At 39.2% G+C, this 21,004-nt stretch overlaps 7 protein-coding genes across 10 annotated transcripts; 3 read left to right on the forward strand and 4 right to left on the reverse strand.

Moving 5' to 3' along the window:
• Positions 1-332: 332 nt before the first annotated feature.
• On the forward strand, positions 333-2,575 carry LOC17888315 (O-glucosyltransferase rumi homolog; the record flags this gene model as incomplete). The annotated part of the gene is given in 6 exon segments (XM_023785224.1): positions 333-1,126; positions 1,366-1,510; positions 1,631-1,695; positions 1,784-1,994; positions 2,133-2,441; positions 2,443-2,575. Coding segments are annotated over 6 exon segments (1,587 nt in total), but the record flags the coding sequence as incomplete, so codon positions are not given.
• A 130-nt stretch (positions 2,576-2,705) lies between these two features.
• On the reverse strand, positions 2,706-5,624 carry LOC17888009 (AT-hook motif nuclear-localized protein 9). The gene is made up of 5 exons (XM_006294351.2): positions 4,075-5,624; positions 3,729-3,796; positions 3,514-3,645; positions 3,267-3,428; positions 2,706-3,176 (listed from the first exon to the last, which is right to left on the reverse strand). The coding sequence occupies exons 1-5, from the start codon at positions 4,529-4,531 to the stop codon at positions 2,934-2,936; spliced, it is 1,062 nt and encodes a 353-aa protein (XP_006294413.1). The 5' UTR covers positions 4,532-5,624; the 3' UTR covers positions 2,706-2,933.
• Positions 5,625-5,879: 255 nt separating this feature from the next.
• LOC17888388 lies at positions 5,880-6,780 on the reverse strand. The gene is made up of 3 exons (XM_006295287.2): positions 6,670-6,780; positions 6,513-6,574; positions 5,880-6,207 (listed from the first exon to the last, which is right to left on the reverse strand). Exons 1-3 carry the CDS (start codon positions 6,725-6,727, stop codon positions 6,088-6,090), a joined length of 240 nt encoding a protein of 79 aa, XP_006295349.1. The 5' UTR covers positions 6,728-6,780; the 3' UTR covers positions 5,880-6,087.
• A 206-nt stretch (positions 6,781-6,986) lies between these two features.
• LOC17889265 (UPF0187 protein At2g45870, chloroplastic) lies at positions 6,987-8,935 on the forward strand. 3 transcript variants are annotated; one of them, XM_006295879.2, is made up of 4 exons: positions 6,989-7,795; positions 7,889-8,056; positions 8,197-8,403; positions 8,501-8,935. In XM_006295879.2, exons 1-4 carry the CDS (start codon positions 7,115-7,117, stop codon positions 8,675-8,677), a joined length of 1,233 nt encoding a protein of 410 aa, XP_006295941.1. In that variant the 5' UTR covers positions 6,989-7,114; the 3' UTR covers positions 8,678-8,935. The 3 variants fall into 3 exon arrangements, with proteins under 3 accessions (XP_023639477.1, XP_023639478.1, XP_006295941.1); XM_023783709.1 differs by lacking the exon at positions 8,501-8,935 and having other exon boundaries at positions 6,987-7,795; positions 7,889-8,052; positions 8,197-8,339; XM_023783710.1 differs by lacking the exon at positions 8,501-8,935 and having other exon boundaries at positions 6,987-7,795; positions 7,889-8,110; positions 8,197-8,272.
• Positions 8,936-8,961: 26 nt separating this feature from the next.
• On the reverse strand, positions 8,962-13,745 carry LOC17890392 (beta-amylase 7). Its single transcript, XM_006293724.2, has 11 exons — positions 12,972-13,745; positions 12,165-12,838; positions 11,633-11,905; positions 11,336-11,413; positions 11,054-11,257; positions 10,748-10,942; positions 10,221-10,385; positions 9,864-10,124; positions 9,558-9,776; positions 9,242-9,461; positions 8,962-9,165 (listed from the first exon to the last, which is right to left on the reverse strand). The coding sequence occupies exons 2-11, from the start codon at positions 12,570-12,572 to the stop codon at positions 9,122-9,124; spliced, it is 2,067 nt and encodes a 688-aa protein (XP_006293786.1). The 5' UTR covers positions 12,573-12,838; positions 12,972-13,745; the 3' UTR covers positions 8,962-9,121.
• A 492-nt stretch (positions 13,746-14,237) lies between these two features.
• Positions 14,238-16,506, forward strand: LOC17887662 (rop guanine nucleotide exchange factor 4). The gene is made up of 7 exons (XM_006294105.2): positions 14,238-14,669; positions 14,738-14,854; positions 14,942-15,084; positions 15,190-15,264; positions 15,342-15,647; positions 15,786-16,136; positions 16,241-16,506. Exons 1-7 carry the CDS (start codon positions 14,393-14,395, stop codon positions 16,361-16,363), a joined length of 1,392 nt encoding a protein of 463 aa, XP_006294167.1. The 5' UTR covers positions 14,238-14,392; the 3' UTR covers positions 16,364-16,506.
• Positions 16,507-16,847: 341 nt separating this feature from the next.
• Positions 16,848-20,297, reverse strand: LOC17889153. 2 transcript variants are annotated; one of them, XM_023784691.1, is made up of 7 exons: positions 20,141-20,297; positions 19,800-19,982; positions 19,605-19,666; positions 18,384-19,494; positions 18,150-18,283; positions 17,896-18,067; positions 16,848-17,799 (listed from the first exon to the last, which is right to left on the reverse strand). In XM_023784691.1, exons 2-7 carry the CDS (start codon positions 19,942-19,944, stop codon positions 17,183-17,185), a joined length of 2,241 nt encoding a protein of 746 aa, XP_023640459.1. In that variant the 5' UTR covers positions 19,945-19,982; positions 20,141-20,297; the 3' UTR covers positions 16,848-17,182. The 2 variants fall into 2 exon arrangements, with proteins under 2 accessions (XP_023640459.1, XP_006293743.1); XM_006293681.2 differs by having other exon boundaries at positions 18,150-18,280; positions 20,141-20,296.
• Positions 20,298-21,004: the final 707 nt, after the last annotated feature.

Raw genomic sequence — 21,004 nt, forward strand, 5'->3', positions numbered from 1 at the left:
TCGTCTGATTTTATACGGTTTCCTATACATTAATAACGTGACATAGACATTAAAAGAAAAATATGCACCGATCATATACTTGAAAAACTAATATATAGGTAAGGGTTTAACAGAAAGTTGGTGGTAAATTCGTAATAGTTAATAACGTTTACTGCAATGTCTCTGAATATTCTTCATAAGGCTCAATAATTTCGCACAGATCATATAATAATAACTATAGTTTTAATTGTTTTAGGAGGTTGCTTCGGTTCTCAATAAACCCTTAATCATATATAAGACATATATATTTGTTTCGGTTCTCAATAAACCCTTAAGCAAGCTCTGTTTGATCCCTGTCTCTAATCTCTCTCTCTCTTGTTCTTTATATTTTTCTCTTGGATGGATTAAATATCTATGATCATCAGAGGCAACATAATAACTCAATCTCGAGTTTAAGTTGTAAACTAACTAAGCCATGGTTCACCACCACAATCTTCTTCTTCGTCTTCATCATCATCCTCCTTGGTGCTTCTTTCAGCTGGATGGATATGGGTTTTGCAACGGGTGGAGGTCCAATCAAAGTGACAAGAGTGTTCACTAAAAATTCCAACGTGCATATCCTCGAGACGATACTCCCTCCTCCTACATCACTCAACAACCCATTGCGATGCTCACTAGACCAGAACATAACAACACATACGTGTTCTGAAAGCTACCGGGAGAAATCAGACCCTAAAGACGACGATACAGAGACCTGTCCGGACTACTTCAGGTGGATCCACAAGGATCTAGAAGCATGGCGGGAGAATGGAATCACTCGAGAGACATTAGAGAGAGCAAGTGGTAAGGCTCACTTCAGACTGATAATAAAAGGAGGAAGAGTGTATGTGCAACAATACAATAAATCTTTTCAGACAAGAGATGTTTTCACCATATGGGGTATAGTGCAACTTCTAAGGATGTATCCTGGTCAAGTCCCTGATCTTGAGCTTCTCTTCTTGTGCTCTGACTTGCCTGAAATCTGGAGAAGATATTATAGGCCAAGACCAGGAGTCAGTGTCACGTGACCGCCTCCTCCACTCTTCCATTACTGTGGCCATCCCGGTGCTTTTGACATTGTCTTCCCCGATTGGAGCTTTTGGGGCTCGTAATATTATACTCTGTTCCTGGTTCCACATATCGCTAAACCAATAATTGTAATTAAATTGGTTATTAAAGTATTTGGGATCGGTTTGATTCGAAAGTATTGGATAAACCATGAAAATAAATAAAATACATAGAAAGATAATACATATTTTATTCTGTTAGGTTCGGTTAAGCTAAATTTGGTATTGTCTCAATTCGATGTATATATATATGCTCAGACCCCAAGTTATGCTTAATTAGGCCGGAAATTAACATTAAGGAGTGGAAGAAGGTGAAGTGGGAAGAGAGAGAACCTTACGCATATTGGAAAGGGAATCCCCAAGTTGCAAAGATCAGAAGAGACCTCATTATATGTCATGATCCCATGCTTCATCTCTATCGTCAGGTTTCCTTTACTTACTACTATATTTTAATCTCTTTTATGATGATGATGATGATGATGATGATGATGACTTATAGGATTCTAGAAGCTTAATGACTTTAGTTGAACAATGTTTCTTTGCAGGATTGGAAGAGAGAGGGTACGATTGGGTTTAGGACTTCAAACCTAGAAGATCAATGGACCCACAGGTTTTGATGAATCCTTTTGCCCTCCTCGAGTTATTTGATTAACTGAAATTTAAATACTGGGTATGTTTTATTTTTGGATAATATTAAGGTACAAGGTTTATGTAGAAGGAAGGGCTTGGTCGGTGAGCCAAAAGTACATATTAGCTTGTGACAGTATGACTCTTCTTGTAAAGCCATTTTACTTTGATTTCTTCACTAGAAGCTTGGTTCCAATGGAGCATTATTGGCCCATTAGACCTCGACAAAAATGTAGTGACGTTGCCTTTGCTGTCCACTGGGGCAATAATAATACCAAAAAGGTAAATATAGCACAACCAGTCCAATGTTTTCAGAAGCTTATGCTTTCTTTGATGTTTGGGTTTTACAACATTCTTGGAATAAAAGATTCTAAAACTAGCCATGTATTTGAGTGAGGCTGACGTGCTCTTGCTTTATAGGCAAAAGCTATAGGGAGAAATGGGAGTCGATTTATACTTAAGAATTTAAAGATGAAGTATGTGTATGATTACATGTTGCATCTATTGCAAAGCTATGGGAAGTTGATGAAGATGAATGTAGAAGTGCCTGAAGGCGCCGAAGAAGTGTGTGCAGAGACAATAGCTTGCCGGATCAATGGAGGACGAGTGAGACAATCTATGAATGACTCATTGGTTATGTATCCGGGGGTTAAGGCTGCTTGTGTGATGCCTCCACCTTTTGAAGAAGATGCACTCAAGAGATTTCTTGAGAAGAAAGAAAGTGTCGAGAAAAAAAGTTGAGAAGTGGACTAATGAGTATTGGGAGGAACAGAAGGAGAATCTTAAACATTGAGCTACTTATAAATTTAAAGAAAAAATTATTATGGATCCCTTATATTAATATCAATCAATTTGATGAAGATGAGTTGGGTCATATGAAGGTACATAAAAAGCCCCAATTTCTAGCAGATTCCGATATCTCGGTCCGATCTAAATTTTGGGGTACACTAAATTGAAATCTAAGCTGTAGAATCAAAGTTTCAAGCAATCATAAAGACTGAACATTCTGAAATAAAGAGAAATCTAGAAACTCTGCAAATCTTCAGAGTCACAAAGAAAAACAAAACCAAATAAGCTTAGAGATTTGAGAGGTACACTAGAGTCAATCTTTTTCCCTAACAATTCCACATACTTTTTGTTCAGAGGTTAGTTTATATTCCTTCTTCTTCTTCTTCCTAGATTCCATGCTTTATATACACAGAGTTCTTGCTATAATCGTCATCAACCTCGCATTAAATCAATATCAGCATGAGCATGACGCATATCCATTTGCCTTGAACCTGTTGACCATATCAGGTTTTGGCTTGGCTGTGACTGTGGCTGCTGAGGAACAGGTGAAATCGTGTTGCTATTATTGTCCAGAACTTGATGATCATCGGTGTCTTGAACAACTTCAGAAGCTTCTTCTTCTCGTTTCTTGCTCTTGATCTTTGGAGCTGCCCAGATAAAGCTCCCTACAATAACCTGATAGGCCCAAGGATGTATATTCAATCCTAAGAATTTTGACTTGCAAGAAAAAAAAAACTAAGTTCAAGAACAAAGTTTAAGCCAAACCTGAACAGGAGTTGCTGCTATTAAAGGCCCCCCAATGGCACCACCAATCACACGCCCATCGGGACTAGCAAGCGAAACCGATAAGTTTCCAGTTCGATTACGGAAGCTTCCATCAGTAGCCACTATAAAAGATGTTGACAACGCGAGGATTTCAAACCGGCCCTGGGAATATATACAAAACAGATGTTTAAGAAAACAGTAAAACCACAAGTGTATCTCTCTATAGTGAAAATTTTCAAAATGGAACCTCATATTTAATGGCTCCGGGAGATGCCGAAGGTTGAAGAAGTGTTGCAGTAGAGACTGCGCCACTTGCAGATAAAACGCAAACCGCTCTTGGACCTTGTTGAGAGAATGATATAACCTTCGATGCAATATCCTGATGCAAAGTTTCAAAGCTTTTCAGCAAACAGCAAATAAAAAACATTCCAAGAAAGCTCTGTAATAGTGTTTTAAGATTACTTCTCCTATTGAAACCGCGATAACATGTGGCGTGAAGCTCATTCCAGAAGATGAAGGCATCAATTCACCTAACCAGTCCAAGAGAATAAAAGAAAAACAAAGCTCACGGATCAATAGCTGAATGTCTAACTCATCTAGTTTGAGCAGCATAATACATACACAGACAACAAAATTAGATCCATTTAAGGAAAGTTTTAACATATTCCGACACATCATGAGTAAACAATTAAATATTTTGACTTGAGAAAACATTAAATAATCCTATAGTTTTTGATCTTCTAGAAACAATAAATAATAAAGCTTTTCTTTTTCTGAAGATTACAAGTCCCAGAGATAGTCGGTTTACCAATAGAAGCCGATCTCTGTTTCTTGCCAGAGCCCGGAGGTCGACCACGGCCACGTTTGTTAGAATTGTTGGGAGTGATGGTCGAAACAGAGGAAGAAGACAATGCCAGAGAAACAGAACCGTCTTGTCCGTATTTTCTAGGTCGTCCCCTCTTTCGCTTCATGGGAGTCTCACTCGGAGGAGGAGGAGGAGGGGGAGGAGCAATCATATTAACGCCGATATGATGAGGAAGAGCTCCAGCTGTTACCGGAGAAGGATCACCATGTAAAGAAGGAGATCCGAACCCAGTGGAGCCTGATCCGAATGGAGAGTTTTGATTAGGTAAGTGACGAAGCCCTTGTTGCTGCTGCTGCTGCTGTGGTGATCCGTGAAACGTTGGAGGACCAGACCCGGATAATCCTCTTTGGATATAGTAAGAACCCGACCCGGATAATCCCATTGCATCTCTTCGATCCATTTTGCATTCACAAGAAGGAAGACTCCTTGTTTTGTTAACTTTTTTTTAAGTGAAGTAGATACGATACAAGTTGTGAGAAACCCTAAAAAAGATTGTGGCTAGTATTATGAGGAGAGAGAGAGGATAAATGGATAAGAAGAGAAACAGAATCAAAGGTGGAGACTTTATGATGAAGATATAAACTTGGAGAGAAAGGAACATGCAAAGCTTAATACTTTCTCAGCTCACTTACTACTTACTTCTCTTCTTCTCTCTTTCATTCTTTCTCATCATAGCCATAAGCAAAAACAAAACAGGAAAAGCTTTCTCTTCTATCAACAATGGTTTAAGACTTTATTTAAGGGATATCTCTCTCTCTCTCTCTCTCTTCTTGAATTTGTTTTTTTTTTTGGTTGTGTTTTCCTTTTTCTGGGTGACAGAAGGAAACAGAAACAAACAAAAAACCTCTAACAGACCCTCTCTCTCTCTCGAGCAAAAGCATTTACTGTGAGGATAACAACAATGGGATCTTTTATTTTTTTTATTTTCTCTTAATTCTGAGAAATAAAAATGTATTGGAAATTCAAAATCCTAATGAATAACTGACTTTGACTGTAGCTCTCTATGTAGCAACTAGGCATCTGTATGGCTCATGACTCATATGGCCACACTCTTTATCAGGCGCGTGCATCGCACATTCATCAACATGTCACTGTTCGTTCTTCAAATCCAACAGAGCTTGATGAACAACAGACTCTTCGTTTTCAAGCTGATGTTACTTCTCCCTACTGTTCCTTCCTATAGACTTGATTGATCATCTTTGGAAATTGATACCAGACAGGAGAGTCTTGTAGAGAGAGATAGGAGTCCACGCGCCGGAGAGTGAGAAAAGATTTGGCCTGTATGGTCAGAGAGACTTGCCCACTGGCTTCCACTTTGAGAGCTAGTTTTATTTTCGACAAGAGGCTCTGATAAGATGAAGAAATCTATAATAATATCTCCCAAGGACCCATTGATGGGATTATATAACCTCTCAAGGCCTTTGAGATTTTTCCTATTTAGATTCCAACTTTAGTGTACCAGGTAATGTGTGACACTGTTTATATATGACTTTTGATTATGACAAACATAATATGACCTTTTTTTTTCTTAGAAACAGTTTTTTTTTATAAGTTTAGAGGAAATGTAAACAAGTAATAAGCCAGAAAAGATCTTGGGTTTGACTTAGCCTGAAAGTCTTGTGCCCAATATAAACATAAACATGCTTGTGTCGTTTTTTTCTCTCTGAGAAATCAGAATCTGTGCTGAATTCTGAGCTTTAAAAGTAATAAGCAACTTTGGCAGAGTTAGACCGTGCAATTCAACTCAGTTTAAGAAATGACAACCATCACATATTAATTAGCTGAATCCACATTGATCCGAGCAGGTTTGACATCAAAATCTTGAACTCGAAAGGAAGAGTGATACATATAAGTGTAAGAAGAAGCTAGGTTCAACTTGATTTCTTCAAACTAAAGACTAAAGATGATTGCAGTAGAACAGTGTTAGATACAAGTGAAAGAAAACGAGGTTCATTGTCAATTGTCAAGCTCCATTGCCTGAGCAGCTTTAGCTTTGGCAGCTGGAGTTAGTTTTGTCTTCAATTTCTTTTTGCCAACACAAAATCCACCTTTCTTCTTCTTCCCACTTCCATCAACCTTGACAACAAAAATCAACCAACCCACGTATATCATCAACTAACTCTAAACTTGAGTAAAATAAAAGACTGGAATACTCAAAATAATCAGATAGTAAGAAGATTCAATATATAACCTTTCCCCAAAATAAGCTTCTGATTAACACTATAGACCAGACTGACTCGAAGCAAAATTCGATTCTATTGAACCATTTCACCATTGGCAACCAACTAATTAGACAACAGAGCCGGTTTACTACTTTACTAAGACCATGTATATGAACTAAATATCAGAATTAAGAGATAAGAGACAGAAAAGGTTCTTACTTTCATCTTGTTCTTGGTCGCATGAAGCTTCTTGATCTTCTTGTCCTGTAATTCTTTCTCTTCTGCAAATCGGAAAAAAATCGTTGAAAAACTATGTATATATATATACACATGCGTATTGAACTGATACCGTTCTAAGAGATATAAAGAAACGTACTTTGGAGATTGTACTCGTGCTGCTTCTTTCTCTTGGCTAAATTGTTTTTCTTCGACATCCCTTTTTCTCTTCCCGTTCCAATTCACCCCCACCCAACTTTGATTGCTCAGATGCGCAATCTCTCGATAAACCCTAAATTTCAACGGGAGTCATCAATACGACGTCGTTGCCAGTAGGGTGTGGAAATTTCATGGGCTAAAAGATAAGACATTGGTCATTTAGGCCCTAAGTTATAAATTAAAGCCCATTTAAGTGTCGCAATTTGACTGTCGCACAACTGTTCAAACGACCTTGCTCCAAATCTCACACTTGTCTCTTTACTTTTTGCACTCTGCAATTTTTGCATGTCTTTATTGTTTTCTCTTCTTCTTCTTCGTCTTCTTCGTCATCGTTGTTTCCACCTATTCTAAATCCCTAACCCTAAAACCTCGAATTTCCCGCCAAAATGTATCAGTCGATGAACCTAACCTTTTCTTCAAACTTTACCAACCGATCCTTCCTCAAACCACGATTACGCTCCGGAATCTCCGCCAGGCCTCCCAAATCTCTCCATTTCAAATTCAATCCTTCCTGCGCCTCCTCCGGCCCCAAATCCGACGATTCAACTCTATCCGAGAAGCTTATTTCGCTTCTGAAAGCTGTCCCGAACTGGTCAGACGGCATCAAAGAAAGACGGATGCAGCAGAAACGCTCTCTCTACACTCACGAAAATTGGGTCAGACACAGAAGCTCACTACGGCATCTCCGTCACGTATCTTCGAGTCCGTCTTCGCGAGTTATACTGTCTTTGATTCCACCTGTTTTTTTCTTCACCACCGTCGCCATTTTGATCGCCTGCTATAACTCTGCCGTGGGTTTGGACTGGTTGCCTCATTTCTTCCCCGTCCTTCGAGCTTCTCCTCTTCCGTATCAGTTGACAGCTCCGGCCTTAGCTCTTCTTCTGGTGTTTCGCACTGAGGCTTCTTATTCAAGGTTTGAACAAGGAAGGAAAGCTTGGGTTAAGATCATCACTGGAACCAATGATTTAGCTAGGCTAGTCACTTCTTCTGTTCATGGCTCCGGTGATGAATTGATCATCAAAGAGGCGCTTTTGCGTTACATTGCTGCTTTCCCTGTGGCGCTTAAGGTTTCTTGTATTTCCCTCTTGTCTATGTTTTGTCAAATGATTAGGTGGAGGAAGGTTGATTGTGTTTATTGATTTGCAATTTTTCATGTGCAGTGTCATGTGATTTATGGTTCAGATATTGCTAGTGATCTTCAGAATGTGATAGACGCAGATGATCTGTCTTTGATTCTTCAGTCCACGCATCGTCCACGTTGTGTCATTCAGTTCATTTCACAGAGCCTTCAGCTGCTGAATTTGGAAAGTACAAAGATAGATATGTTGGTATCTTTCTTGTATCTTTAAAATCATCTCCATTCTTGACTGTGATCTCTGAACGTAATTCTGGACGAGTCTCTTTCTACAATTTTGGATATGATCTTGTGTGCTCCTTTTACGAATTAGTTAGTTAATCTCTTCCACAGGAATCAAAGATGCTGCAATTGCAGGAGGGAATTGGTGTATGTGAACAACTAATGGGCATCCCGATTCCACTTTCCTACACACGACTAACGTCGAGGTTCTTAGTCTTATGGCATCTTACACTCCCTATTATCCTCTGGGATGATTGCCGCTGGAATGTTGTTCCTGCTACTTTCATCAGCGCTGCATCTCTCTTCTGCATTGAAGAAGTACTTTACTTCTTTATGCATTGCAAAATCCCAACTATTCAAAGAATCTTGCTTACCTTGTCATCCCTCTTGACTTTCTTACTTGAAATTTCTATAGGTGGGTGTTCTTATAGAGGAGCCATTCTCTATGCTGGCTTTAGACGAGCTCTGTGCCATGGTGGTTAGTAATATTGATGAAGCTGTTGAATTCAACAAGGTAATACGCAATCGGATCATCACAAAGAAAAGAGTCCGTGAGATTAAGCACTCATCAAATGGTTGGCATAAATCTTGAAGTAATGAATGACAATATACTCTGTGTTGTCATATATATGAGGGCTAACTTTAGATTTGCTCGAGTATTAGATGTATAAAACGTATGTATAACACGTATGTATAACATAATAGCCTTTTGGTAGGGACGCGTCGCATTGTCATATAGTTTATCTTCCTCAGTTCTTTGTGTGCTATGCTTGTACATATGCAGTGTCTGCTTTTACGGCGGTTGGTTATGTTTGAGGATGTTTTTATTTATAAATTCAAACAATAATAATTTACGGCGGTTGAATAAAAATCTCATTTAGATAATAAGATGGCCACAGGCTTCTTTTAAAAATAATGTCTCTCTTAATTTTACTTTCTTTTTTAATGACAAAATTTACAAAATGATGCTAAACTACTAGAATTAACAACATTAACAGTGTAGATCAGTTCAGCTGATCCAGGGACAAACGAAACTCTAAACCTGTTGATGTTGATGATGATGATTCATTACAGCTTCCCCTGTTACGACCAACGAAGATGATCAGAACTTCACAGACTTCAATCAGAGAAAATAAAGATCCGGATCGTTAATTACCATGCAATTTCTTGACAAACCGCTCAAATTCGACAATGTTGTGTCCTTCCATTAGAGCTGGGATGAGCCTACTATAGGCAAATGATGACAAATGCCTTCTATCTGGATCGTTCGGAAATTTTACGCTTTCTAACATTTTGTTATACCCAACTCTATCATGGCAAGGAAGCGAGTTCTCTCGAGCAATCGGTGTATCACTGTCCCATGCAGCGTTTAGCACCTGCAAAAACCTCAAGTTTAGATTTGAGGTTTTGGTGATAACTGATAAGCGCAAGCTCAAGAAACTGATATGAGATTCCAAGTGCGTTTTATTTACCTGCCAAGCTACTGCCTCAGGTTCTCCTAATCCTCCTGTGAAATCATCTGGACGGTTAAGAACCTGCACTTCTCCGGATACAAAACTCAGAGTAGCACCATGCTTCTTCAGTGTAGATGCAATTGCAGCATAACCATCTTGGTTGCTCGGGTTGTAAAACCCAGCGGTTAGCTCAGCAGCATGGCTTGTTGTTCTGTACCACCAGTGGACGTCTGGGAGCTGTTTAAGTAAATTGTGATAAAACTATGACAAAATGTCTAAAAATTATAGGGTTTTTAAATGGCTTAGAGAACTAAAATCAATCACCTTTGCTGCAATGCAGCTACTGTTGAAAACTAGTTTAGCGAGTGAGAGGATTTGGTCAGCATGATCTATCAAAACCTGTGAGTACCATTTGAGAAAGAATCTTCCATAGAGGCCATCGTAGTCACCTCCATCACAGAAGAAACCTGTTCCTTGCGGCTGGGAATTGTAGGAGCCGGTGTTATCAGGGCCTCGAGCCCACAACAGGTGCCCCCTTGATTCTGCTGCCTTTCTCAGGCTCTTCAAGAGATACTTGTCATAACACTGTATTAATGCAACGGAATGATCATTAAACGGAAGCCAAAGTTAGCTAGCTGGTGAAGGCTATCTCAGAGTTAAGACTGTTGAAAAGAAATATACCTGAAACTCCCCAATCCCTGGATATCGCCACCCGTGTTTTATGGGACAAGAAGGATACCGTAACTCTCCACAGGGGCCTAGTCCAATTTCAACCATAGATATTACACCATCCTCTACAAACTCTGCAAGTTCTATCCGAAAACTTCTCATGTAATCAAAGTACACCTAAAATATACCCACCAAAACCATAAAGTGTTTCATCAGTTGGTTATTTCAAATAATTGTGATGAACAAGAATCAAATATCTATGGGTAAAGAAAAGACACAGCATAGCCACAGTAGTGAGATAAAGATCTTCCAACTGAAAAATTAGGCAGCTAGATTTTCTCTTTTTTACCAAGAATAACATATCACTTAAGCATAGATCGAATTTTACCTATCTAATTGTGACTTTTTAACAATATCTTACTACATAGGGAATTGTATGCAAAAGAATATAAGCGTGCAGAAAGTCATTAGGTGTTGAAGAATCCATTGATTGGTAGAGAGATATACAGATGATAGCTTGCAGTCATGAGTATGTATACCTCAAGTGCAGTTCTGCCTCTTAAAACACGTTCCTTGTCAATACCCCAAGAAAGGCATTCTGGGTTTCGTCTTCCCTCTCTATCAGTGAAATATATGTCAGGATTGGTTCGCCCTATTTCTGCCACCCAATGAGGAAGTGGGATGCAAACATCATCACCAACATTGCCTCCACATTCATGAAAGGACATTAGAACCTAGCAAGAAAGAAAGAAAGTGGGATACATATGAAGCTTGGGACAAACCCTTCGAATTCAACCTCATTATGAAAAATGTATCTTAACGTATCATGCAGGCAAAAGACAGACCTGTATCTTAAGATTAAGATCGCGGATCATCTGAAAAAGCTGCTTATAACCATTCCAATTATACTCCTGTGGGGAATGACCCTCAACTATTCCCCACCAACAATCCACTTTAACCCCATCTACATGGATTGACTTCAAAATTCTCAAGTGCTTTAGCAGTCCATCTCGATCAGCCAGTTCACACTTCATATTGATAACCCCAAGCTGTTGCCACAGAAAAGTAGTTAGTAAGGAGAAATTTCAGGATGATTATGGGTAAATGCTAAAATTAAAGTTGCTTACTGGTAACATCACATAAACCGGAACATATGGAGTGCCAGAAAAATCTTGCTCGGTTAGATTTGGAGGAATCTCGAGAATCTACCAAAGACGAAATATGGAAGAGAGTCATCAGAATTGAACCCAGATCTTATGCGGTTTTCAGCTTTTGAACATGTTTTCTTTTCTTTTTTTTGACCAAAAAACATGTTTTCTTTAAGTTGAGGAAAAAACTATCAACTTCATTCAAATAAGCATGTAAATGCAAAGGACTGAACTGTTACAGTATTTACTTTATATGTAATAGTGCAGTGTTGCTACCTGTTTAGAGTTGATAACATCGATTGAAGAACCAACAAGCCCCACCGCCTTATTTACATTGACAACCAGTTCAGGAGATTGAGTTGGGGGTATATCATATGGAGATGGACCGGGTGTGAAAACACCTTTCATACGGCACGAGCTGAGTTCCACTGGGCTTCTATGCCCAGATGATACCACTCTAAGAGCAGGAGGTGAGGTTTGCTGTGATGCAATGTGAGAAGCTGATGAACCTGCAGCAACCGCAGAAGAACCACCAGGAGGCTTTGTCCCCTAAAAGGTTAAGCAGAGGAAGCAGATCAAGCATTTGCTGGAAATGGATACTTCAGAAAATATACCTCATGAAAAAGCTTGGACCAAATCTGACTTTAATAAAAACCTCTGACATTCTAAGGACTAGAAAGGTATGATTTCTAACAATTAAAAGTAGAAGCGTATTTGGCTGCCTTATAACCATTACTATAGACTGCAGAAAACTCTCAGCCAGAGCATACAGCAGAACGCATAGCAGAGGGACAGTGTAAATAAGTACCTGAGATTTGGATGGAAAAGTAGTTCCATCAGGAAGAACAAGCCATCCAGCTTCCCTGGCCAAAGCCGCGATAACATCGTTAATGTCAGCTCTAACTCTGAGGTTATAATTCCCATGCCTGCGTAACCCGCCTAGTATCCTTGCAGTTATAGCTCTTCGATGGCGTTCTCTCAGTTTAGTGCGCTCCTTCTCTTCAAGCGGTCTACTTCTGCGACTTCCTCCTCCCCCAGGAGTGCCCACTTGATCTTGCATAGACTGCTGAAACATAAAATCGTCATTACTACTGCCTGAAGCTGCGCGCGTTCCCCTATTTCGATGGTCATCATCTTCTTCTTTGACGTCCATATCCATTTCTTCATCATCATCCTCTTCACTAGTTACAAGCAGTTTCTGCATATCCGTTGCCATTACTTCTCTTATAACCCAACCACACAAACCTCTGTTAGTTTAAGAACGACGTGTAATGAATTGTTCCATATTTGCTTCTCTGGTTTCAACACTCCACGTGTAAACCTTCTGGACAATGCAGCCAAATATTCTATGATATTTACTTCCTTCTTGCTTATATAGTTGGCCAGAAAAGTGGGGACAATTTTAGTATCGACGAAACTGATCTTCAGTCTCTCAATGTGCATAAGCTCTCTCAGTCTAACTTTCAAAATTCATCAAAGATCCTACAAGCCAATAAACAGCATTTTCAAACTACAAACCATAGATACAGCCGACAATAAAATGAAAACACTTTTGTGACCAAACCAAAACAAACAGAGTTAGTGTGTCTTCAAAGCACAATTGCAGATGAAGTACCTAATCATACACCATCGACCTCTGTCAGTAAGTTTCTGGCGCAATTCTCTCAAAATTGGTCAGAATTCTCGGCCGTCTAGGTGAATCGTCGAGAAATACTAAAAATAAAAACCTAGCAATGGAGGCTTTCTGATCAAAATTCTTCGCCTGTCGCCGTCGGCAAAACCAAGAGAGAGAGAGAGAAAGAGAGGGGAGGAGAAGACGGTGGATCTCCGGCGGGTGAAAAGGGCGGATCTGGCCGTGAGATGGAGAAGGCGCGTGAAGGAGCGTGCAGCGTGAATTGGAAGACGAGCTTTCACGCGTGTGTAGCGCTCGAGCGTGTCTGGGAAAAAGAGGAGTGTGTGAACCTAAGGCTTGGCACGAACTAGGCGTGTGTGATTTGTGTTTGTGCGTAAACGAAGGAAGAGAAGAGACGGGCTCATTAAACGTGTGAAGAGGGAAGCACGTGCCACCTCCATCATCACGAGATTTTGATGCCCTCTGCGCGGCACACAAGGCTGGGGGTAGTCACGTGACATGCCTGACCAGTCACAGACTCACAGTTCGCATGATGTGATGTCTTTCTCAATATTACAAAACACAGTTAACAAACTGCGTGCGGTTTTACTCTCTTAGGCGGGGACTGCATCCCGCTTTAGACTTTTGTTGAGTTTGTCGTTGACCGTTGCTTGAAGCCTCTCTCTTGTCTCGAGGGTTTGTGTGTTGAACTTTAACTAGAAGTTGACCCAAAAAAATTAGTTACAAAATATGAAAATACAAATGGCACTAGAAAATGTAGTATATCTGGTTTCATTTTATTGAAAAAAATGATAAAAACTTTTTCAAAAATCGCCAGAAAATGTATTTTTTTTCGATTAAGAAAAATGACATTTATAACATATTATCGAAAGTCTTAGAAAAAATGAAGGTTATATTATTATAATGATCTTCAAAGACTATCTTTATATCTTTATATTAAAAAGTAAATGACATCTACACCATAATGTCTCAATTCTACATTAACATTTTTAAAACATTGAAAAAAAATATTGTGTCAACAAAAAAAAATTAACAATTCCAATAACATTATTAGCAACCTTCATTATGAGATTGATTTAGTATTTAATTAGAAAAGAATGGGACAACCTTGAGTTTACACACCTAACGCATATATAGCAACTTTCATTATGAGATTGATTAGCTAAATGTGGAAGGCACGTCTCTTCCCACAATTAGATCAAACGGCCATAATTCGTCGGAGACAATCAATTCTTTATTAATTTTATTTTTATTCATTAAAAAATAACAAATAAGCTAATTCAAGCTGGACGTGGGATGGGAGCTCCATGTATTAACCTTGGTCACGTTCATCAGACGAGCCAACAACGAAAGAGAAGAATTTCGAACTCACCAAAGCATTGATACACACACTCGTGATCGTTATGGATAGTTCATCTATTTCCGACCAAAACGAGGTATCTGTCTCGGGAACTCCGACGAGCTATGTTTCTTCGCCGTACCGGAGAACGTACTCAGATATCTCCGGGTTATCTCACCGGTTTGACGTTCAGAGCTTTTATAACCGGCCGTCAAACACTAACGCCGTTGTCTTGAGTGGCCATGAAGAAGATATCTCCGAAGACGCCGTGGAACCAAAAGATGACGTCGACGCAGACGGAGACGAAGGAGATAGCGACATTGATTCTGCAGAAGATGCAGGTAAAAAAATTTTAAGACTCTAACTTTAGTCTTTTGTCATTTCGATTAAACCGTGGTTGTTAGTGCAGAACTAGAGATGATGAGAGAACGATTTGCGAAGCTATTGCTTGGTGAAGATATGTCGGGAAGCGGGAAAGGAGTTTGCACAGCTGTTACTGTCTCAAACTCCATAACCAATCTTTATGGTTCGTCTTCTTCTTCTCCTCTCAGATATGCTCTGTTTTTTAAACAGAGTATTTATAGTGTAGCCTGTGTCTGTTGTGTTATTGCAGCGACTGTGTTTGGACAAAGTTTAAGGCTACAGCCATTGAGTACAGAAAAGAAAGATTTATGGAAGCGAGAGATGAATTGTTTTATGTCTATTTGTGATTATATTGTCGAAGTTATTCCAAGATCTCTTGGTACTAATGTTGAGGTAAGAAGTCAAATCAAATATACGATTTGAAGACTATCTTAATTTTGACACCCAATCTCATACACTGAAAACTCGTTTTTTTTGTTGTTGTTGTTTAAATTCTAGATAACAGAAACAAAGCTAAGATCTGATATTCTCATGAGTCTTCCCGCTTTAAGAAAACTCGATAACATGCTAATGGTACGTAAAAGACTTGAATTTGACAGATAGATAATCAAGATTCAAGATTCCAAACACGATTGGTTTGGCTTTTGTAGGAAATATTGGATAGTTTCACGGAGAACGAGTTCTGGTACGTTGAAAGAGGAAGCTCATCGATGAACTCGAGTGGTGGTGGTAGAGATTCAGGAACGTTTAGGAAAGTGGTGGTTCAACGGAAAGACGAGAAATGGTGGCTTCCGGTGCCATGTGTTCCTGCTGAAGGTTTATCGGAAGAAGAACGAAAGCATTTACGTCACAAACGCGATTGTGCCAGTCAAATACATAAAGCGGCATTGGCCATTAACGATTCCACTCTTAATGACATGGATATTCCTGATTCTTATCTCACCACTCTTCCGAAGGTATACACATATATGATTAGGGGAAATATAAAGTTAACTATTATTGCGACTTCCGTACGAGTTTTCTTTAAATGTTCAGAACTTGATGTAACGTGAAAGTGTTGAAATCAACTTGGTGTTGTTTGATTTTCTGGACAGAGTGGGAAAGCAAGTGTAGGAGACGTGATATACAAGCAACTATGCACGGCCGAGAAGTTTTATCCTGACCAGCTTCTCGACATCTTGAAGATCACATCGGAGCACGAGGCGCTTGAGTTAGCCGACAAAGTTGAGGCTTCACTAGTAACGTGGAGGCGTAAGACTGGAGGCTTGACTCACTCTAAGTCCTCATGGGACATGATGAAAGATATCGGTGGCGATGCAGATCGTGGCAATGACAAGAACCACATTCTCGCGGCTCGAGCCAGGAGCTTACTCTTCTGTCTGAAACAGAGATACCCTGAACTTTCTCAGACCTCACTTGACATCTGCAAGATTCAGTTTAACCGAGTGAGTATCCTGTATCCGGTCCCTATATATAGAACCTTTTGTTTACAATTTGTTTTCGGATCAATCGAACTGTTATATATGATGAACATTTTTGTTTTGGATAGGATGTGGGAAAGGCGGTATTGGAGAGCTATTCGCGGGTTTTAGAAGGTTTGGCATATAACGTTGTGTCGTGGATTGATGATGTTCTTTACGTCGACAGAACAGTGAGGAACAGAGAAGATTAGGGCTTCCATTTGAGCACCGACAAAAAGATATGTTTTCCTTTTGTTTTGGGATGTATGAGAAAGTGTTGTCTTTTTATATATACGCTATTTTGTTCTAAATTTCTGAACCACACAGGTGAGAGAAGAACATCTTTGTCCCTGTTTTTTCTAGATTCCAACTCTAAGTTTGGTCTTGGTTGGTGCTAAGTGTCGCCGTTAACAAAGCGTTACCTTTAAACAGCCCTATTGATCAGAAGTTACAAGCCTAGGTTAGTGAAGGAATAAGAAAACTTTCTAACTCTGTTAAAACCAGTAAAAGAACATTAGTGATGAGAGTGAAGATGATGATGATGATGATGAATCAGAAACCAAAAGCCAAACATTCGACAAGCAAAGAAGAAATTAAAATTAGCAGATGTTCTTTAGACAATTAGTGGCCTTAATCTGCCAAAGAGCAATCTTTGGATTATGTGTGCTATTTGATTGATTCTTGGCTGAAACATAATGAAGCAAGTTGGCTGAAACATATTCAAGCCTTGTTTTATTTGATCTCATATAACAAATTAACAACATGATACATCTAACATTCACAACATAACTCGAAACTCTACAGAAGCCAAATGGGAAAGAAAAACAGAATTACCGAAAGAGACAAAACAAAGTGTTTCTTTTGCAATCTTTGGGTATGAAAAAGCTGTGGTTGTGTGTATCTGCACAAGAAGGGAAACTATAGCTTGTACATGGAAGTGGAAGTGACACTGTACAGAGTAAACAAAGGGGCCTCTTGATGACCATTAGTGCATTCCTTGTAAGCACGAGTGTTGGTTGGAGCAGTCAAACTCAAGTAACCAGATTGTGTAGAGTGGTTTCGTTCATCGTTTCAGCTCGAATCAAGCTTATGCAGTTGGTGATTATCTCTTCTAATAGTTCATCAAGGATCATTTCACCTGATTCAGATCCTATGCAACCGATATCAAAGCGGAGGTCCATCCAGCATCCAGCCCTAGCCAGGTCTTTCTGCACTATCTGGTCTAGTGTGTGAGGGGAAGGCAACGGTAAGAGATGCCAGTAAACTTCTTCTTGTACAACTTCAACAGCATTTTCCATGTCTGGAAAAAACCGAACTGCAGGTTTGACGAATGAAACCCAAGGGCCATGTCCACAAAACTCCGTAAGAACTTCATTGATACAGTCAAAAAGGAGTTTCTTATCGCTGCAGAGATTTGTAGAACAGAAATCTATGTCATTCATTAAAGCCTGCTCAAGAAGCTGCTCCGAATAAAAAGATCTCGCCAAAAGCTCTTCCCAGTTCAACTCTGAGGATTTCACCACGGCTTGAATGTATGCTAGAGCCAATTCCTTGTCATTCATTCTAGTTTTGACATCATTTTCTTTGTTGGTTCTTGGAGAATCAGCTTCATCGAATCTTATGCACAGGGGTTGCATGCGCATTTCGACTAATTGAGTAGATGAGGAAGATTAGAATCAGAGCTCTGAACAAAAGTTTTACTAGAATACTAAATAGGTGTTGCAAATTCCTTTTAGGCATATACCTGAAGAGGACCTGGAGCTGTTTGGACTAGTGTCATCATCTGTAAAGAAAGGCTCAAGCACAGACACAGGACTTGACTTTCCCAGCACATCTGTGGTATTTTCTTGGCAATCAGACATTTTTCCTAAAGAGTTTGGTGGAGAACACGGTAATTTCCCCTCATCAAATACTTCCTAAAAACAGGATGAAGCAGTACATATGAGCCTTCCTTCAAGAAAATAACTATAACTGTATCATAGACTCAAGGATTCAAACCTTTTGTAAGGGTTGCTTTTGCTCATCCTCATCAATGTATGCATCTTGGTGGGTAATGGAAGCGTTAATTGCTTCAGACAATGAATCCAGAACAGTCTTCTCTTCCTCTTCCATCTTGGTGTCTGAAATGCCTGCTGATTACTCATCATAAGCAGTTAGTCTCATTTTGACATTTCAAAAACCCACCTAGGCTGAGAAAGAAACAGATCAAAAGAAAAGAAGAAAAATAATCACCTCTAGGAACTGGAAGATCACCGGTAGAGGCTGTTTCTTCATATGTCTTTGAATCAGATACTAGTAGCTGGGAGTATTGATCTGAACTGCACTGCTGAATCTTTGGTTTCTCGGTATTCTGATCAACAACAAACTCATGTGCCAAGGTCACTCTAGGACTGTTTTCTGGTGTGGAGAACTCAGGGAGAGCAAGAATCTTCCCAAGGATTCTTGGTACTTCTTTATCCGGTGAATCAGCATCTATATCTCCTTCTGCAAGCATTTCAGACAGGTGTTTCTTGGCGGCAATGTATATATCACACATACTCTTCTTTGAATCTTCTCTCCCATGGATGGTGTCACTTTTTGAAGCAATGTCAGGCAATATTTCTCCACCTAAAACATGCCTTCCGGAAGCAATATGCCTTCCAGAAGTAGTATCGGACTCTTCTCCCAAACAACCGTTCTGACTCATGTTAGACGACAATACATCTGAATCAGGATCAGAGTCATGTTGAACATTGCATGGATTCTTTCCAACAGCAAAATTTAGTTTTCTTCTGATTCTACTGAGAAATAAGCGAGAACCAAATCTCCCATATTTGGCCTTGTTGTCTGCAGAAGGTGTTCCAGGTGATGATCCAACATCCAAGCTATTTGGTTCAGGCTTCAGAATTACAATTGTTTGTGTGCATTGAGAAGTTCTGCTTTCATATGGAGAGCTTGTCTCTTTGACTCTCTGAGAATCCCCTGAAATTGGTGTACCAGTATTCAAGAATGATCCTGCTTTAGAATCCAAGACCTGATATGCATCCACCAGGTTGTCGCAATTCTCTACCTCGTTATCCTTCTGAGCTATCAACCGCTTTATCAACTCGCTGAACTTCTCTTCGGAATCATCATCGTTTACCAAATCCACTTCGTGCTGAGAACTTCTTGGACATTGATCATCATCTAATTTCTCTGCATGATCGTCATGACCAGCAATCAAAACATTGACATCCTCACTGATTTTGCTGCAGGGTCTACTTCTCCTCTTCCGGTTTCTGGCCTCACACTTTTGCTTAGTCTTCTCATCAATCTCCTCTTCAATGAGTTTCTTGACACTCTGCATCTCAGCTTCTTCACTCTCCTGAGACAAAAAAAAATAAACACATACAATTTTTAATTCCCTCAAAACAATTAATTTTGAACAACAAGAGCAGGTTTGATTCTATAAGCCAACAAGAACTTAACAAAGACCTCACAGTCACAGTCACAGGTAAGCTGCTTCTCCACTTTAGTCTCAAACATTCCGTTATTACCTGCAGCATTTGTTTCAATCAAACTAACAAAGTGAGAATCTTTCTACTATTTTGTTTTGTCTCAGAAACATACATTTTCTCAATTTCATGGCTATGACTCAAAAAGAGAGAAGAAGAAGAAGGACTAAAAAACCAATGATTCGTTTGCTTCCACGTTTCTTATCCATCAAAAGCTTCTGGTTAGATCCACCATGTCTGAAATCAAACATGCTCATAAACACCCACGCACATCCTATCCCTTCTCTTGAGAGATGTCTTCGACAAAGTTCTTTCTCCATTAAAATCCACAGTCCTCTTCTTCTTCTCTTCTCTCACTCTGTTGAGCAAAAAAAAAAAAAAAAAAGAGTAATTAGAAAAACAGATACCAAAACTGTGAATGCAATCAAAGAATATTATGTCTGAATAAAAACTAGTCTTTATATGATTCATGCATTCTTGATTGATCCTTACGAAAAAGAAAGAAAAGTCTTTTACCTTAAAAATCCGATCTTGCAAGAAACAGAACAATCTACTGAAAAGTGCAGAAGAGAAGAAGTAGTGATAATACTTTACTCACTCACTCACTCACTCACTCAACAACTCAAAGAGTTTGGTATTGTTATAAGAAACCAGCTGGAAGGATTATATTAAGTTCCAGATTTCGCATAAAATGCGGCTTTGTTTAGCTTTAGTATTTTCCTAAATATGATAATAGAAAAACTCACGAGAGGGTGACGACGAAGCTCGAAGCACGAGGGTAGATTGTTTTAGCAATGTGTGTCATTTAGTAGACCCACTTCTCTCACCAGAAATATACTCCAATTGTTTTTTTATTAAATAAAATACCCAGAGATATAATAAAAGAAAACAAAAAAAAAAACAGACTACTACTTGATTAAATAATTTGACATTTGGCATCAAATTACAAGAGTTTTACATTAGAAACGACAAAAACCCGACCAAGAGAAGAAAACAAAGAAAAACAAATAGTCAACAGCTTTTTCCTTCTTGTTCATTTCCTACATTAGAAAAAAAATTTAAAACAACTCCATTTTCTTAATCAAAACCTAATTGCAAATTTGTAAATATGACAGTATATATAGTATCTGGTAAAGTAATAACTTTGCCTAAAATGTGGATACACACATAAATTGTAGTTAGTACATAAACGTATGTGACGACTGTAAATACAAATATGAGTGGGAGAAAGAGAGAGAGTGATGAATGCAAGTAACTATGGAGGAGGATACGGTCAATCGGAGTCGGTTAGGTTAAAAAAAATGGTCCTCTGGAGCCAAGTTGTCCGAGTGAGAGAGAGTACCGTACGGCGACATGTGTGTCGGGAAAGGACAAACTCGT

Source organism: Capsella rubella, unplaced genomic scaffold (genome assembly GCF_000375325.1).
Source record: "Capsella rubella cultivar Monte Gargano unplaced genomic scaffold, Caprub1_0 scaffold_4, whole genome shotgun sequence".
Classification (NCBI taxonomy): domain Eukaryota; kingdom Viridiplantae; phylum Streptophyta; class Magnoliopsida; order Brassicales; family Brassicaceae; genus Capsella; species Capsella rubella.